Raw genomic sequence first — 18,641 nt, forward strand, 5'->3', positions numbered from 1 at the left:
CACTGAACAACATATCCCACAGGAGAGAGAGAACAAGCTGAAGACAAGCAGAAGTAGTGAGGAGAGAAGACAGGCGGCAAAGAGGAAGGAAGTCACACCAAATATTTGGTTCATTTTATTGTGAAAGGAGGAGCTCTGGGAAAGAGTTGAAAGGTCAACAACAGAAGACACAGGAGAGATAGGCACGTTGTTACACACACTGGAAGCAAACAGACCACTGACAGAGAACATTCACACCGCTCTTCAGAGCCAGAGGAGACATTACTCCTTGTCATTCAGCATAGACCAACTACACACACAGCCTGTGTCCCCCGAATGTCACCCTATTCCCTATTGAGTGCACTACTTTTAACCAGGGGACACATAGGAATCTGATTAAAAGTAGTGCACTATATAAAGAATAGGGTCCCATTTGGAACAAACTAGATTCACTCGCTCTGTGTCTCACAAAATATGTGCTTCGTCTTTGTATAGAACGGTATAAGAACACTCATTGCTAAATACAGTGCCTTCAGAAAGTATTCACACCCCTAGACTTTTTCCACATTTTGTTGTGTTACCGCCAGAATGTTAAATGGATAACATTTTTCCCCCCACTGGAACACACACAATACCCCATAATGTTACAGTGGAATTATGTTCTTAATTAAAAATGAAACGCTGAAATCAATAAGCAAGTATTCAACCCCGTTGTTATGGCACCTAAATAAGTTCAGGGGGAAAAAATGAACTGAACAAGTCACAGAGACTCAATCTATGTGCAATCATAGTGTTTAACATGATTTTTGAATCACTACCTCATCTCTGTAGACCCACACATACAATCATCAGTCTCTATGTAGAGCAGTGATTTCAAACCGATTCGACCACAAAAACCAGGGAGATTTTCCAATGCCTCACAAAGGACACCTTTTGGTAGATGGGTAAAAAAAAAAAAAAAAACACAAAAACCCCTGCAGACATTGGATATCCCTTTGAGTATGGTAAAGGTAAACTTAGGACTGTGTATTCAATAAACCCAGTCACTACAAAGATACAGGCTTTCTTCATAAAAACTGAAACATCACATTTACATAAGTATTCAGACCCTTTACTCGGTACTTTGTTGAAACACCTTTTGCTAAAAGCTTGGCACATCTGTATTTGGGGAGTTTCTCCCCATTCCTCTCTGCATATCCTCTCAAGCTCTGTCAGGTTAGATGGGGAGCGTCTCTACACAGCTATTTTCAGGTCTCTCCAGAGATGTTCGATCGGGTTCAAGTCTATGCTCTGGCTGGGCCACTCAAGGACATTCAGAGACTTGTCCCTTCCCCAGATCTGTGCCTCGACACAATCCTGTCTCGGAGCTCTATGGACAATTCCTTCGACCTCATGACTTTGTTTTTGCTCTGATATGCACTGTCAACTGTGGGACCTTAATATAGACAGGCGTGTGACTTTCCAAATAATGTCCAATCAACTGAATGTACCACAGGTGGACTCCAATCAAGTTGTAGAAACATCTAAAAGATGATCCATGGAAACAGGATGCACCTAAACTCAGGTAATGAATACTTACGTAAATAAGGTCTTTTTTTTTTTTTTACAAACATTTCTAAAAACCGGTTTTCGCTTTGTCATTATAGGGTATTGTGTGTAGGTAGATTGATGAGAAAAAAATAAATGTCATAATTTTTAGAATAAGGCTGTACCGTAACACCTGGAAACAGCCAAGGGGTCTGAATATTTTCTGAATGCACTGTATTAGGGTTTTATTTTTCAGATTTTTGTTCTCCCACTTTGACAGTGTATTGTGTAGATCGTAGACAAAAAATTACAATTAAAGCCATTTTAATCCCACTTTGTGACAAAATGTGGAAAAAGTCAAGGGGTGTGAAAACTTTGGGAAGGCACTGTAGTCCTGCCATATCCTGGGGCTGATTGTTACCACAGCTTGTGCCTACATAGACTGGTCCCAGGTGTGTTTGTGCCATCTTACTAGTTCATTACCCCCACACATTCATCACACACCACAGAGACACAAAATGGGGGTAGAGTGACGTTGCCCCTAGACACTGATCTTGGGTCAGTTTAGCATTTGACCTAATAAAGGTTAAAGACAAAGTGAAACATTGTAGTAAGTTAAAAGGGATTTTGATAACCAAACGTGATAAAGAAGCAAGTTCAAACCCTTAAACCAGTAACAAACAAAAAAAATAGAAATGTTTGACTACTGACTACTGCGTGCCGCCATCTTCATAACGTGTCATCAATGACATCACTTGAATGTTTCGTCTGACAGGCATGCCAGATTACAATGCATAAAAATGTTTTCATTTTGACAAGAAACATTTTAAGAAAATAAGTACCTCTTAGAAGGCTATCCGGTTAGAAATTAGCCCGATAACATGGTTTGAACAATTGTACTTGGGAGTATGGCTAGACAGTACACTGTCATTCTCTCAGCACATATCCAAGCTGCAGGCTAAGGTAAAATCTAGAGTTGGACACATCCCTGCACTCTATACTCCTCTGTAAACGGGTCATCTCTGTATACCTGTCGCAAGACCCACTGGTTGATTCTTATTTATTAAACCTTCTCAGGCCTCACTCCCTCCTATCTGAGATGCCTACTGCAGCCCTCATCCTCCACGTACAACACCCATTCTGTTAAAGGTCCCCAAAGCACATATACATCCCTGGGTCGCTCATCTTTTCAGTTCGCTGCAGCTAGCGACTGGAACGAGCTGCAACAAACACTCAAACTGGACAGTTTTATCTCCATCTCTTCATTCAAAGACTCAATCATGGACACTCTTACTGACACTTGTGGTTGCTTCACATGATGCATTGTTGTCTACCGTGTTTGTGCAGGTACCATGGGGTGATATTGTCATGATGTGTTGCTACTATGTTGTGCTGTCATGTGTTTCTGCCATGTTGTGTGGTTGTCTCTTTCGTCGTGATGTGTGTTTTGTCCTACATTATTATTTTGAATCCCCTGTTCTCACAGGATGTCTTTTGCCTCTTGGCCACATCTTTCCAAGCTTGTGCTAGGTGCTCTAAAACCTATCATACGCTTTAAAAGCATTTTCACAACATCATGTTCAACAACGTTACCTAATGTCGACATGTAAAATGTAGGTTGATTTGAGCATTTCAGTTCCACTAAGGTTAAGATTGGGGAAGGGGAAGCTGATCCTAGATCTGTAACTAGGGGTAACATCACCCCGAAGCCACAAAATGAGCGTTAGGACAGAGGGGGGCTCGATCACAGACAGTCAAGGAGCAAAAGGTACCTGTAGGATACTTGATTGTGCGTCAGCAAGGACTCAAAGGCTTACAAATGACCCTCGGCTACCTGCTCTCTTCTGGATTAGGCAAAAACGTCCGACTGACTTTGCAGCTAAGGCTAAGCCATGTTCGAGTCAGGAGAGAAGGGAAGCGCTTGGCGTTGATTGGTCAGATTACTCGTGGTTGGTTCTTCTCAGGGGCAGTCGGGGAGGAGGAAGCACGGAGGTTACATATGACAAGCCCCCCGACTTTGATGTTATCTGTGCAATGGAAGTGACTTTCGGGTGGGAAGGTTCCATCTAAAAAACACACGCACACACGTCGGCAGGCAGACAAACTTAAGGCACAGGTTCAGTAGGTAGGTCCAGTAGCAGACAGCTCATTGACAACCCAGCAACCTCCAGGGTCTCGCTGTGCCAGTATATGACAGATTGGTAACAAGGGAGCATTGAAGGTCCACCTTGCCACTCCTTGATTGGAAGCAAGTAACCTTCCCCAACAAACAACTGGAACAACAAAAGATAATACCATATAGTAGGTTTTTGGCATATGGAGTTGTTCCCTTTTCAGTGGATGGCAAACCAGGCAGTGGCGAGCGCTCCTCTTTGTTATGGTAAAGTGGGACAGAGAGGTCCACTCTCATTCTTGTGTTTTTCCCTTGTCGAGTTCTGCTGCGTCTGAATGGATACCGCTGTGGTGATGGGAGTCGGCGCAATATGAAATGAGAAGCGTGTAGGAGTGCGAGTGGTGTTTGAGCCAGGATGTGTGTGTACGAGTGGTGTTTGAGCCAGGATGTGTGTGTACGAGTGGTGGAGAGCCAGCATGTGTGTGTACGAGTGGTGGAGAGCCAGCATGTGTGTGTACGAGTGGTGGAGAGCCAGCATGTGTGTGTACGAGTGGTGGAGAGCCAGCATGTGTGTGTACGAGTGGTGGAGAGCCAGCATGTGTGTGTACGAGTGGTGGAGAGCCAGCATGTGTGTGTACGAGTGGTGGAGAGCCAGCATGTGTGTGTACGAGTGGTGGAGAGCCAGCATGTGTGTGTACGAGTGGTGGAGAGCCAGCATGTGTGTGTACGAGTGGTGGAGAGCCAGCATGTGTGTGTACGAGTGGTGGAGAGCCAGCATGTGTGTGTACGAGTGGTGGAGAGCCAGCATGTGTGTGTACGAGTGGTGGAGAGCCAGCATGTGTGTGTACGAGTGGTGGAGAGCCAGCATGTGTGTGTACGAGTGGTGGAGAGCCAGCATGTGTGTGTACGAGTGTTGGAGAGCCAGCATGTGTGTGTACGAGTGGTGTGTGTACGAGTGGTGGAGAGCCAGCATGTGTGTGTGTACGAGTGGTGGAGAGCCAGCATGTGTGTGTACGAGTGGTGGAGAGCCAGCATGTGTGTGTACGAGTGGTGTGTGTACGAGTGGTGGAGAGCCAGCATGTGTGTGTACGAGTGGTGTGTGAGCGAGCATGTGTGTGTACTAGTGGTGGAGAGCCAGCATGTGTGTGTACGAGTGGTGTGTGATCCAGCATGTGTGTGTATGAGTGGTGGAGAGCGAGCATGTGTGTGTATGAGTGGTGGAGAGCGAGCATGTGTGTGTGCGAGTGGTGGAGAGCGAGTTGGTAAAGTGAGAAAGGGGTTGTGCGTCCAGAAAGACAGTTCAGAGGTGGGGCACCAGGTGGCAGTACAGGGCACACAGTACAGACATGATGGACAGATAGAAGAGGGCAAAGCCTGCCAGCTGGGCCGGGGGAGAAGGCATAAGGAGGGGGGGAGGAGCCATGGAGAGCAGGACCCCCAGCGTCCCGTAAACACAGCCTCCCCGGCCATCCAGAACCACCTCCACTGTGCACAGCCTCTCCTGTCCCATGGGACATGAAGTAGGGGAGAGAATCAGCAGGCAAAGGATACAATTAAATAGATAGGGGAGATGTGTGTTTGTACGGACAGATGGAAGATGAGTTTGAGGGGGAAGTGTTACGGTTAAAAAAAAAAGAAGAGCGGAGGAGCAGAAAGAGAAAGTTACTGTTAGGAACAGGCAAGCGGCTCTCCAAGTCAAGTTTACAAAAGCTCTGCAGGTTGCCAGTATGTCAGTTGAGTTAGCTGGAGTCAACTGATAAAAAGAGCAAGGACAGAACTAGGCTAAACTTTAGTGTTGATACAAAAAGCAGAGTAGTAGAGGGAGTCTGTCTTATCTACTCCGTACAAGAAATCTTATGACCGAAGAGAAAAACCTGCACTGAAAGTAGCCTTTAGGTATTTGACTAAATTGGTGAGGTCACCATCTGCTGCTAGCAAATTAAAATCTGAAGAACAGTCAGTCAGTACAGGTTCTCTTGTATCATATGCTTTACCCATAAACACACAGACGTTTTAGCATGAAGACTAGTGACTTGTATGCCAGTCCTTTATTCAACTAGTGTGAAGGTCTTACCTGTGGAACCCCGATCCTGCGACACGCCTCCAGAAAGTTCTCCACATTCCGCCGACACTTGGCCATCGTCAGTTTGGGCTTAATGGACAGACACAGAACGAGGACAATGGTAAGCACAACGACAGCGGCTTGTCTCAAATGGCGCCCTATTACATGTATAGTGCACTACTTTTGACCAGGGCCTACGGTCACAGTAGTGCACTATGTAGGGAATAGGGTGCCATTCGGGACAAAAGCCGTGTCTGATCATAACCCCAATGCAAATGTATGGCAAAGTAAAAAGGAGCATTGTTGTATTGACATGCTTCAAGTGTAGTGTTCCTAACTGACTTGTGTAGTGTAGTGTGTGTAGTGTTCCTAACTGAATTCATTCTGAAACTGACATCACTAACGCACGTATGGTATGCACAGCACAGCACACGCATAGTGCGCACACAAACTCACCACAGCAGGGGAGGGCACATGGATGCTGGGTACGGATCGCGGCCGCACATGATTAGCCAGATGGCAGAGGACGACCCCGTCGGTCAGTGCTGCTCCCAGGTCGCTGGGCAAGGACACTTTCAGACGCGACTCTATGTTCTACAAAATAGAGCAGGACACAATTACAGGGGGATCAGCACATGTAGGGACAGGAGCTTTTCCTGACCTTGTGATCCGACCAGGGCTCATAAAGCATCTCAGAGTAGGAGTACTGATCTAGGATCAGGTCCTGGGGTCCATCTAATTGTACTCATTATGATCTGAAAGGAAAGACTGATTCTAGTTCAGCACTTCTACTCTGAAATGCTTTATGAATACGGACCAAGGAACCCAGTGGAAACGCCAGGCTCTAATGGCTTGGTCAAAAGGGGGGAGAATCTGTTTGTCGGTTGTTGTTCACCTTCCGCAGTTGCTCCACCAGAGCAGCCTCCTCTCCCATGGGGCCTTGAGGCTGGGTAGGGGTCACCTCTTCAGGCTCTGGCCTGGGTGCAGCACCATCACCTGGTGGGGAAGGCAGAACCAGACAGGCTCAAACATTCACATACAAGATCAAAAGCTGGTGAAAGCAGAATGGGTGCTAATCATTTATCCTGAAGATGGTGAAGTCCAGTTCTCTACAGACACAATGGCATGATCAGACACATGGCAAACAATTCAGAAGACAAACTACAGTAGATAGACAGAACTCTGGGCGGAGCTCTACAGCAACAGACGGGGGGGAACTCTACAGCAACAGACGGGGGGGAACTCTACAGCAGACAGACGGGGGGAACTCTACAGCAACAGACGGGGGGAACTCTACAGCAACAGACGGGGGGAACTCTACAGCAGACAGACGGGGGGGAACTCTACAGCAACAGACGGGGGGGGAACTCTACAGCAACAGACGGGGGGCAACTCTACAGCAACAGACGGGGGGGCAACTCTACAGCAACAGACGGGGGGCAACTCTACAGCAACAGACGGGGGGCAACTCTACAGCAACAGACGGGGGGCAACTCTACAGCAACAGACGGGGGGCAACTCTACAGCAACAGACGGGGGGAACTCTACAGCAACAGACGGGGGGAACTCTACAGCAACAGACGGGGGGAACTCTACAGCAACAGACGGGGGGAACTCTACAGCAACAGACGGGGGGAACTCTACAGCAACAGACGGGGGGAACTCTACAGCAACAGACGGGGGGAACTCTACAGCAACAGACGGGGGGAACTCTACAGCAACAGACGGGGGGAACTCTACAGCAACAGACGGGGGGGAACTCTACAGCAACAGACGGGGGGAACTCTACAGCAACAGACGGGGGGGAACTCTACAGCAACAGACGGGGGGGGAACTCTACAGCAACAGACGGGGGGAACTCTACAGCCACAGACGGGGGGAACTCTACAGCCACAGACGGGGGGAACTCTACAGCCACAGACGGGGGAACTCTACAGCCACAGACGGGGGGAACTCTACAGCCACAGACGGGGGGGGAACTCTACAGCCACAGACGGGGGGAACTCTACAGCCACAGACGGGGGGGGAACTCTACAGCCACAGACGGGGGGAACTCTACAGCCACAGACGGGGGGAACTCTACAGCCACAGACGGGGGGGGAACTCTACAGCCACAGACGGGGGGAACTCTACAGCCACAGACGGGGGGAACTCTACAGCCACAGACGGGGGGAACTCTACAGCCACAGACGGGGGGGGAACTCTACAGCCACAGACGGGGGGAACTCTACAGCCACAGACGGGGGGAACTCTACAGCCACAGACGGGGGGGGAACTCTACAGCCACAGACGGGGGGAACTCTACAGCCACAGACGGGGGGGAACTCTACAGCCACAGACGGGGGGAACTCTACAGCCACAGACGGGGGGAACTCTACAGCCACAGACGGGGGGAACTCTACAGCCACAGACGGGGGGGGAACTCTACAGCCACAGACGGGGGGAACTCTACAGCCACAGACGGGGGGAACTCTACAGCCACAGACGGGGGGGGAACTCTACAGCCACAGACGGGGGGGGAACTCTACAGCCACAGACGGGGGGAACTCTACAGCCACAGACGGGGGGAGAACTCTACAGCCACAGACGGGGGGGAACTCTACAGCCACAGACGGGGGGAACTCTACAGCCACAGACGGGGGGGGAACTCTACAGCCACAGACGGGGGGAACTCTACAGCCACAGACGGGGGGAACTCTACAGCCACAGACGGGGGGGAACTCTACAGCCACAGACGGGGGGGGAACTCTACAGCCACAGACGGGGGGAACTCTACAGCCACAGACGGGGGGAACTCTACAGCCACAGACGGGGGGAACTCTACAGCCACAGACGGGGGGAACTCTACAGCCACAGACGGGGGGAACTCTACAGCCACAGACGGGGGGGGAACTCTACAGCCACAGACGGGGGGGAACTCTACAGCAACAGACGGGGGGAACTCTACAGCAACAGACGGGGGGAACTCTACAGCAACAGACGGGGGGAACTCTACAGCAACAGACGGGGGGGAACTCTACAGCAACAGACGGGGGGAACTCTACAGCAACAGACGGGGGGGGAACTCTACAGCAACAGACGGGGGGGAACTCTACAGCAACAGACGGGGGGAACTCTACAGCAACAGACGGGGGGAACTCTACAGCAACAGACGGGGGGAACTCTACAGCAACAGACGGGGGGGAACTCTACAGCAACAGACGGGGGGAACTCTACAGCAACAGACGGGGGGAACTCTACAGCAACAGACGGGGGGAACTCTACAGCAACAGACGGGGGGAACTCTACAGCAACAGACGGGGGGGAACTCTACAGCAACAGACGGGGGGAACTCTACAGCAACAGACGGGGGGAACTCTACAGCAACAGACGGGGGGAACTCTACAGCAACAGACGGGGGGGAACTCTACAGCAACAGACGGGGGGAACTCTACAGCAACAGACGGGGGGGGAACTCTACAGCAACAGACGGGGGGGGAACTCTACAGCAACAGACGGGGGGAACTCTACAGCAACAGACGGGGGGAACTCTACAGCAACAGACGGGGGGGAACTCTACAGCAACAGACGGGGGGAACTCTACAGCAACAGACGGGGGGAACTCTACAGCAACAGACGGGGGGGAACTCTACAGCAACAGACGGGGGGAACTCTACAGCAACAGACGGGGGGAACTCTACAGCAACAGACGGGGGGGGAACTCTACAGCAACAGACGGGGGGGAACTCTACAGCAACAGACGGGGGGAACTCTACAGCAACAGACGGGGGGAACTCTACAGCAACAGACGGGGGGAACTCTACAGCAACAGACGGGGGGAACTCTACAGCAACAGACGGGGGGAACTCTACAGCAACAGACGGGGGGGAACTCTACAGCAACAGACGGGGGGAACTCTACAGCAACAGACGGGGGGAACTCTACAGCAACAGACGGGGGGAACTCTACAGCAACAGACGGGGGGGAACTCTACAGCAACAGACGGGGGGAACTCTACAGCAACAGACGGGGGGAACTCTACAGCAACAGACGGGGGGGAACTCTACAGCAACAGACGGGGGGAACTCTACAGCAACAGACGGGGGGGAACTCTACAGCAACAGACGGGGGGAACTCTACAGCAACAGACGGGGGGAACTCTACAGCAACAGACGGGGGGAACTCTACAGCAACAGACGGGGGGGAACTCTACAGCAACAGACGGGGGGAACTCTACAGCAACAGACGGGGGGAACTCTACAGCAACAGACGGGGGGGAACTCTACAGCAACAGACGGGGGGAACTCTACAGCAACAGACGGGGGGAACTCTACAGCAACAGACGGGGGGGAACTCTACAGCAACAGACGGGGGGGAACTCTACAGCAACAGACGGGGGGGAACTCTACAGCAACAGACGGGGGGAACTCTACAGCAACAGACGGGGGGAACTCTACAGCAACAGACGGGGGGGGAACTCTACAGCAACAGACGGGGGGAACTCTACAGCAACAGACGGGGGGAACTCTACAGCAACAGACGGGGGGAACTCTACAGCAACAGACGGGGGGAACTCTACAGCAACAGACGGGGGGAACTCTACAGCAACAGACGGGGGGAACTCTACAGCAACAGACGGGGGGAACTCTACAGCAACAGACGGGGGGAACTCTACAGCAACAGACGGGGGGAACTCTACAGCAACAGACGGGGGGAACTCTACAGCAACAGACGGGGGGGAACTCTACAGCAACAGACGGGGGGAACTCTACAGCAACAGACGGGGGGGAACTCTACAGCAACAGACGGGGGGAACTCTACAGCAACAGACGGGGGGCACTCTACAGCAACAGACGGGGGGCAACTCTACAGCAACAGACGGGGGGCAACTCTACAGCAACAGACGGGGGGGCAACTCTACAGCAACAGACGGGGGCAACTCTACAGCAACAGACGGGGGGCAACTCTACAGCAACAGACGGGGGGGAACTCTACAGCAACAGACGGGGGCGAACTCTACAGCAACAGACGGGGGGCGAACTCTACAGCAACAGACGGGGGGCGAACTCTACAGCAACAGACGGGGGGCGAACTCTACAGCAACAGACGGGGGGGAACTCTACAGCAACAGACGGGGGGAACTCTACAGCAACAGACGGGGGGGGAACTCTACAGCAACAGACGGGGGGGAACTCTACAGCAACAGACGGGGGGGAACTCTACAGCAACAGACGGGGGGAACTCTACAGCAACAGACGGGGGGGAACTCTACAGCAACAGACGGGGGGGAACTCTACAGCAACAGACGGGGGGAACTCTACAGCAACAGACGGGGGGGAACTCTACAGCAACAGACGGGGGGAACTCTACAGCAACAGACGGGGGGAACTCTACAGCAACAGACGGGGGGAACTCTACAGCAACAGACGGGGGGAACTCTACAGCAACAGACGGGGGGAACTCTACAGCAACAGACGGGGGGAACTCTACAGCAACAGACGGGGGGAACTCTACAGCAACAGACGGGGGGGAACTCTACAGCAACAGACGGGGGGGAACTCTACAGCAACAGACAGGGGGGGAACTCTACAGCAGACAGACGGGGGGGAACTCTACAGCAACAGACGGGGGGGAACTCTACAGCAACAGACGGGGGGGAACTCTACAGCAACAGACGGGGGGGAACTCTACAGCAACAGACGGGGGGGAACTCTACAGCAACAGACGGGGGGGAACTCTACAGCAACAGACGGGGGGGAACTCTACAGCAACAGACGGGGGGGAACTCTACAGCAACAGACGGGGGGGAACTCTACAGCAACAGACGGGGGGAACTCTACAGCAACAGACGGGGGGGAACTCTACAGCAACAGACGGGGGGGAACTCTACAGCAACAGACGGGGGGAACTCTACAGCAACAGACGGGGGGAACTCTACAGCAACAGACGGGGGGAACTCTACAGCAACAGACGGGGGGAACTCTACAGCAACAGACGGGGGGAACTCTACAGCAACAGACGGGGGGAACTCTACAGCAACAGACGGGGAACTCTACAGCAACAGACGGGGGGAACTCTACAGCAACAGACGGGGGGAACTCTACAGCAACAGACGGGGGGGAACTCTACAGCAACAGACGGGGGGAACTCTACAGCAACAGACGGGGGGAACTCTACAGCAACAGACGGGGGGAACTCTACAGCAACAGACGGGGGGAACTCTACAGCAACAGACGGGGGGAACTCTACAGCAACAGACGGGGGGAACTCTACAGCAACAGACGGGGGAACTCTACAGCAACAGACGGGGGGAACTCTACAGCAACAGACGGGGGAACTCTACAGCAACAGACGGGGGGAACTCTACAGCAACAGACGGGGGGAACTCTACAGCAACAGACGGGGGGAACTCTACAGCAACAGACGGGGGGAACTCTACAGCAACAGACGGGGGAACTCTACAGCAACAGACGGGGGGAACTCTACAGCAACAGACGGGGGGGAACTCTACAGCAACAGACGGGGGGGGAACTCTACAGCAACAGACGGGGGAACTCTACAGCAACAGACGGGGGGAACTCTACAGCAACAGACGGGGGGAACTCTACAGCAACAGACGGGGGGAACTCTACAGCAACAGACGGGGGGAACTCTACAGCAACAGACGGGGGGAACTCTACAGCAACAGACGGGGGAACTCTACAGCAACAGACGGGGGGAACTCTACAGCAACAGACGGGGGGAACTCTACAGCAACAGACGGGGGGAACTCTACAGCAACAGACGGGGGGAACTCTACAGCAACAGACGGGGGGAACTCTACAGCAACAGACGGGGGGAACTCTACAGCAACAGACGGGGGGAACTCTACAGCAACAGACGGGGGGAACTCTACAGCAACAGACGGGGGGAACTCTACAGCAACAGACGGGGGGAACTCTACAGCAACAGACGGGGGGGAACTCTACAGCAACAGACGGGGGGAACTCTACAGCAACAGACGGGGGGAACTCTACAGCAACAGACGGGGGAACTCTACAGCAACAGACGGGGGGAACTCTACAGCAACAGACGGGGGGAACTCTACAGCAACAGACGGGGGGAACTCTACAGCAACAGACGGGGGGGAACTCTACAGCAACAGACGGGGGGGAACTCTACAGCAACAGACGGGGGGAACTCTACAGCAACAGACGGGGGGAACTCTACAGCAACAGACGGGGGGGAACTCTACAGCAACAGACGGGGGGGAACTCTACAGCAACAGACGGGGGGAACTCTACAGCAACAGACGGGGGGAACTCTACAGCAACAGACGGGGGGAACTCTACAGCAACAGACGGGGGGAACTCTACAGCAACAGACGGGGGGGAACTCTACAGCAACAGACGGGGGGAACTCTACAGCAACAGACGGGGGAACTCTACAGCAACAGACGGGGGGAACTCTACAGCAACAGACGGGGGAACTCTACAGCAACAGACGGGGGGAACTCTACAGCAACAGACAGCAACAGGGGGGAACTCTACAGCAACAGACGGGGGGAACTCTACAGCAACAGACGGGGGGAACTCTACAGCAACAGACGGGGGGAACTCTACAGCAACAGACGGGGGGAACTCTACAGCAACAGACGGGGGGAACTCTACAGCAACAGACGGGGGGAACTCTACAGCAACAGACGGGGGGAACTCTACAGCAACAGACGGGGGGAACTCTACAGCAACAGACGGGGGGAACTCTACAGCAACAGACGGGGGAACTCTACAGCAACAGACGGGGGGAACTCTACAGCAACAGACGGGGGGAACTCTACAGCAACAGACGGGGGGAACTCTACAGCAACAGACGGGGGGAACTCTACAGCAACAGACGGGGGGGAACTCTACAGCAACAGACGGGGGGAACTCTACAGCAACAGACGGGGGGAACTCTACAGCAACAGACGGGGGGAACTCTACAGCAACAGACGGGGGGAACTCTACAGCAACAGACGGGGGGAACTCTACAGCAACAGACGGGGGGAACTCTACAGCAACAGACGGGGGGAACTCTACAGCAACAGACGGGGGGAACTCTACAGCAACAGACGGGGGGAACTCTACAGCAACAGACGGGGGGAACTCTACAGCAACAGACGGGGGGGAACTCTACAGCAACAGACGGGGGGAACTCTACAGCAACAGACGGGGGGAACTCTACAGCAACAGACGGGGGGAACTCTACAGCAACAGACGGGGGGAACTCTACAGCAACAGACGGGGGGAACTCTACAGCAACAGACGGGGGGAACTCTACAGCAACAGACGGGGGGAACTCTACAGCAACAGACGGGGGGAACTCTACAGCAACAGACGGGGGGGAACTCTACAGCAACACAGACGGGGGGAACTCTACAGCAACAGACGGGGGGAACTCTACAGCAACAGACGGGGGGAACTCTACAGCAACAGACGGGGGGAACTCTACAGCAACAGACGGGGGGAACTCTACAGCAACAGACGGGGGGAACTCTACAGCAACAGACGGGGGAACTCTACAGCAACAGACGGGGGGAACTCTACAGCAACAGACGGGGGGAACTCTACAGCAACAGACGGGGGGGAACTCTACAGCAACAGACGGGGGGAACTCTACAGCAACAGACGGGGGGGAACTCTACAGCAACAGACGGGGGGAACTCTACAGCAACAGACGGGGGGAACTCTACAGCAACAGACGGGGGGAACTCTACAGCAACAGACGGGGGGAACTCTACAGCAACAGACGGGGGGAACTCTACAGCAACAGACGGGGGGAACTCTACAGCAACAGACGGGGGGAACTCTACAGCAACAGACGGGGGGAACTCTACAGCAACAGACGGGGGGAACTCTACAGCAACAGACGGGGGGAACTCTACAGCAACAGACGGGGGGAACTCTACAGCAACAGACGGGGGAACTCTACAGCAACAGACGGGGGGAACTCTACAGCAACAGACGGGGGGAACTCTACAGCAACAGACGGGGGAACTCTACAGCAACAGACGGGGGGAACTCTACAGCAACAGACGGGGGGAACTCTACAGCAACAGACGGGGGGAACTCTACAGCAACAGACGGGGGGAACTCTACAGCAACAGACGGGGGGAACTCTACAGCAACAGACGGGGGGGGAACTCTACAGCAACAGACGGGGGAACTCTACAGCAACAGACGGGGGGAACTCTACAGCAACAGACGGGGGGGAACTCTACAGCAACAGACGGGGGGGAACTCTACAGCAACAGACGGGGGGAACTCTACAGCAACAGACGGGGGAACTCTACAGCAACAGACGGGGGGAACTCTACAGCAACAGACGGGGGGAACTCTACAGCAACAGACGGGGGGAACTCTACAGCAACAGACGGGGGGGAACTCTACAGCAACAGACGGGGGGAACTCTACAGCAACAGACGGGGGGAACTCTACAGCAACAGACGGGGGGAACTCTACAGCAACAGACGGGGGGAACTCTACAGCAACAGACGGGGGAACTCTACAGCAACAGACGGGGGGAACTCTACAGCAACAGACGGGGGGAACTCTACAGCAACAGACGGGGGAACTCTACAGCAACAGACGGGGGGGAACTCTACAGCAACAGACGGGGGGAACTCTACAGCAACAGACGGGGGGGGAACTCTACAGCAACAGACGGGGGGGAACTCTACAGCAACAGACGGGGGGAACTCTACAGCAACAGACGGGGGGAACTCTACAGCAACAGACGGGGAACTCTACAGCAACAGACGGGGGGAACTCTACAGCAACAGACGGGGGGAACTCTACAGCAACAGACGGGGGAACTCTACAGCAACAGACGGGGGAACTCTACAGCAACAGACGGGGGGAACTCTACAGCAACAGACGGGGGGAACTCTACAGCAACAGACGGGGGGAACTCTACAGCAACAGACGGGGGGAACTCTACAGCAACAGACGGGGGGAACTCTACAGCAACAGACGGGGGGAACTCTACAGCAACAGACGGGGGGGGAACTCTACAGCAACAGACGGGGGAACTCTACAGCAACAGACGGGGGGAACTCTACAGCAACAGACGGGGGGAACTCTACAGCAACAGCGGGGGAACTCTACAGCAACAGACGGGGGGAACTCTACAGCAACAGACGGGGGGAACTCTACAGCAACAGACGGGGGGAACTCTACAGCAACAGACGGGGGGGAACTCTACAGCAACAGACGGGGGGGAACTCTACAGCAACAGACGGGGGGAACTCTACAGCAACAGACGGGGGGGGAACTCTACAGCAACAGACGGGGGGAACTCTACAGCAACAGACGGGGGGAACTCTACAGCAACAGACGGGGGGAACTCTACAGCAACAGACGGGGGGGGGAACTCTACAGCAACAGACGGGGGGGAACTCTACAGCAACAGACGGGGGGAACTCTACAGCAACAGACGGGGGGGAACTCTACAGCAACAGACGGGGGGGAACTCTACAGCAACAGACGGGGGGAACTCTACAGCAACAGACGGGGGGAACTCTACAGCAACAGACGGGGGGAACTCTACAGCAACAGACGGGGGGAACTCTACAGCAACAGACGGGGGGGAACTCTACAGCAACAGATGGAAGTCTGACAGCACTCAAACAGATGGGATCAGAAAACCAACAGAGCTGAACATCATACATAACAGTCAACTATCTACAGTGTCTCTCAGTGACTTTGCAGGATCCCATCCAGACATGTCTATCAGCCCAGACACAGTTACCAGAACAATGTCACATACGACACTCAATTGTGACATGTGCATTGCACGCTCAAGAGGAACCAACACTCTCTTCTGAAAGCTCGCAAGGCCATGCAGCCAAGATCCAGAGGTTGTGATCCGGTGACATACCTCTCCTCTGCTCTTCCTTCTGGCTGAGGCGAAACAAGAAGCTGTCTGGCCGCTGGGCGGGCCCCTGGCAGGAGGGCGGGGCAATAGGGCCGGGGTAAGAAGGTGATTGGAGGGCTGCAAGCAGAACAGGATGTGAGCAGGTGGGAGAGTGGCAGAGTGAATAGACCATTGAGTAAAATCCTTTCAGATCCACAGGAACGTCTAGGGGGTAGTGGTCAATTTGGAATACAGAAATTAGTAAGGAGAGGGAGGAGTGTGTTGGAAGCCGCTCAAGTTTACAGCCATTTCTAATCTGGTTTCCCTGGAAGCCAGTGAGACAAGCTGCACCGAGCAGTGTATGGCAGCCGTGATGTAACCATAGAGGGAAACGGAGGAATAGTGTGACTGGTGTCTTACCCGTGGGAGACAGGGAGGAGCAGCGATCCTCGCCCTGCTGAGTGGCCAGTCGAGTCCCAGCGGAGGGCAAACAGAGGGAGAGAGAGAGAGTTCATTTCATTTGAGTCAAGACAAAAAACAGTTCCCTCAACAATACTCCGGTCTCACACCTCTGACACCAGAGATGTAATGGGGGAGGGAAAAGGCCTGTAAACATCACTCGACTGTTTGGTGTTTACAGACCTATCTTTTAGAGCGACAACAAAGATGGGCAACTGTTACATAAGAGAGGGTGGACTGTGGGCATAGAGCCATGAAGCTCTCTGGCTGCAGGTAGGTAGAGTGGCCCTTAGAGTCAGCTTATAATAACTATCATATTCATGGATTGTAGAGGTCGACCGATTAATTAGGGCCAATTTCAAGTTTTCATAACAATCGGTTATACGGCATTTTGGACGCCGATTATGGCCGATTACATGAGGAGACTGGGTGGCAGGCTTACTACCTGTTATGTGAGTGCAGCAAGGAGCCTAGATAAGTTGCTAGCTAGCAATAAACTTACCTTATAAAAAAACAGCAATCAATCTTAAAATAATCACTAGCTATCGCTCTGGATAAGAGCGTCTGCTAAATGACTTAAATGTAATGTAATGTTATCTATACATGGTTGATGATATTACTAGCTTGTCCTGCGTTGCATATAATCAATGTGGTACCTGTTAATTTATCATTGAATCACAGCCTACTTCACCAAATGGGTGATGATTTAAGAGCATTCGCGAAAAAAGCACTGCCGTCGCACCAATGTACCTAACCATAAACATCAATGCCTTAATTAAAATCAACACACAAGTATATAGTTTTAAATCTACATATTTAGTTAATATTGCCTGCTAACATTAATTTATTTTAACTAGGGAAATTGTGTCACTTCTCTTGCGTTCTGTGCAAGCAGAGTCAGGGTATGTGCAGCAGTTTGGGTCGCCTGGCTCGTTGCAAACTGTGTGAAGACCATTTATTCCTAACAAAGACCATAATTAATTTGCCAGAATTTTACATAATTATGCAATGTAACAGCAATATTTAGACTTAGGGATGCCACCCTTTCAATAAAATACGGAACGGTTCCGTATTTCACTGAAAGAATAAAACGTTTTGTTTTTTAAATGATAGTTTCAGGATTTGACCATATTAATGACCAAAGGCTCGTATTTCTGTGTTTATTATATTTAGTGTATGATTTAATATTTGACAGCGAAGTCTGAGTGGTGATAGGCAGCAGCAGGCTCGTAAGCATTCATTCAAACAGCACATTCCTGCGTTTGCCGGCAGCATTGCGCTGTTTATGACTTCAAGCCTATCAACTCCCGAGATTAGGCTGGCAATACTAAAGTACCTATAAGAACATCCAATAGTCAAAGGTATATGAAATAAAAATGGTAGAGAGAGAAATAGTCCTATAATTCCTATAATAACTACAACCTAAAACTTCTTACCTGGGAATATTGAAGACTCATGTTTCAGAGGAACCACCAGCTTTCATATGTTCTCATGTTCTGAGCAAGGAACTAAAACGTTAGCTTTCTCACATGGCACATATTGCACTTTTACTTTCTTCTCAACACTTTGTTTTTGCATTATCTAAACCAAATTGAACATGTTTCATTATTTATTTGAGACTAAATTTATTTTATTTTTGTATTATATTAA

General features: G+C 52.3%; 1 protein-coding gene across 9 annotated transcripts in view; it reads right to left on the reverse strand.

The window, feature by feature from the left end:
• Positions 1 to 18,641, reverse strand: part of LOC118365913 (DISP complex protein LRCH3-like) — a 103,445-nt gene that overhangs the window by 6,348 nt on the left and 78,456 nt on the right. For 5 of the 9 annotated variants that reach the window (XM_052491691.1, XM_052491692.1, XM_052491685.1 and 2 more), the window contains 6 exons: positions 16,953 to 16,989; positions 16,557 to 16,670; positions 6,577 to 6,677; positions 6,138 to 6,275; positions 5,694 to 5,771; positions 4,875 to 5,120 (listed from right to left, as the gene is read on the reverse strand). In XM_052491691.1, the coding sequence (XP_052347651.1) occupies positions 4,920 to 5,120; positions 5,694 to 5,771; positions 6,138 to 6,275; positions 6,577 to 6,677; positions 16,557 to 16,670; positions 16,953 to 16,989 (669 nt within the window). In that variant the 3' untranslated portion in view covers positions 4,875 to 4,919. Of the gene's footprint in view, positions 1 to 4,874; positions 5,121 to 5,693; positions 5,772 to 6,137; positions 6,276 to 6,576; positions 6,678 to 16,556; positions 16,671 to 16,952; positions 16,990 to 18,641 lie in introns of those variants that run through there. The other 4 variants (XM_052491693.1, XM_052491687.1, XM_052491690.1 and 1 more) reach the window with 2 other exon arrangements.

Source organism: Oncorhynchus keta, chromosome 33, assembly GCF_023373465.1.
Source record: "Oncorhynchus keta strain PuntledgeMale-10-30-2019 chromosome 33, Oket_V2, whole genome shotgun sequence".
In the NCBI taxonomy this organism is placed as follows: Eukaryota; Metazoa; Chordata; class Actinopteri; order Salmoniformes; family Salmonidae; genus Oncorhynchus; species Oncorhynchus keta.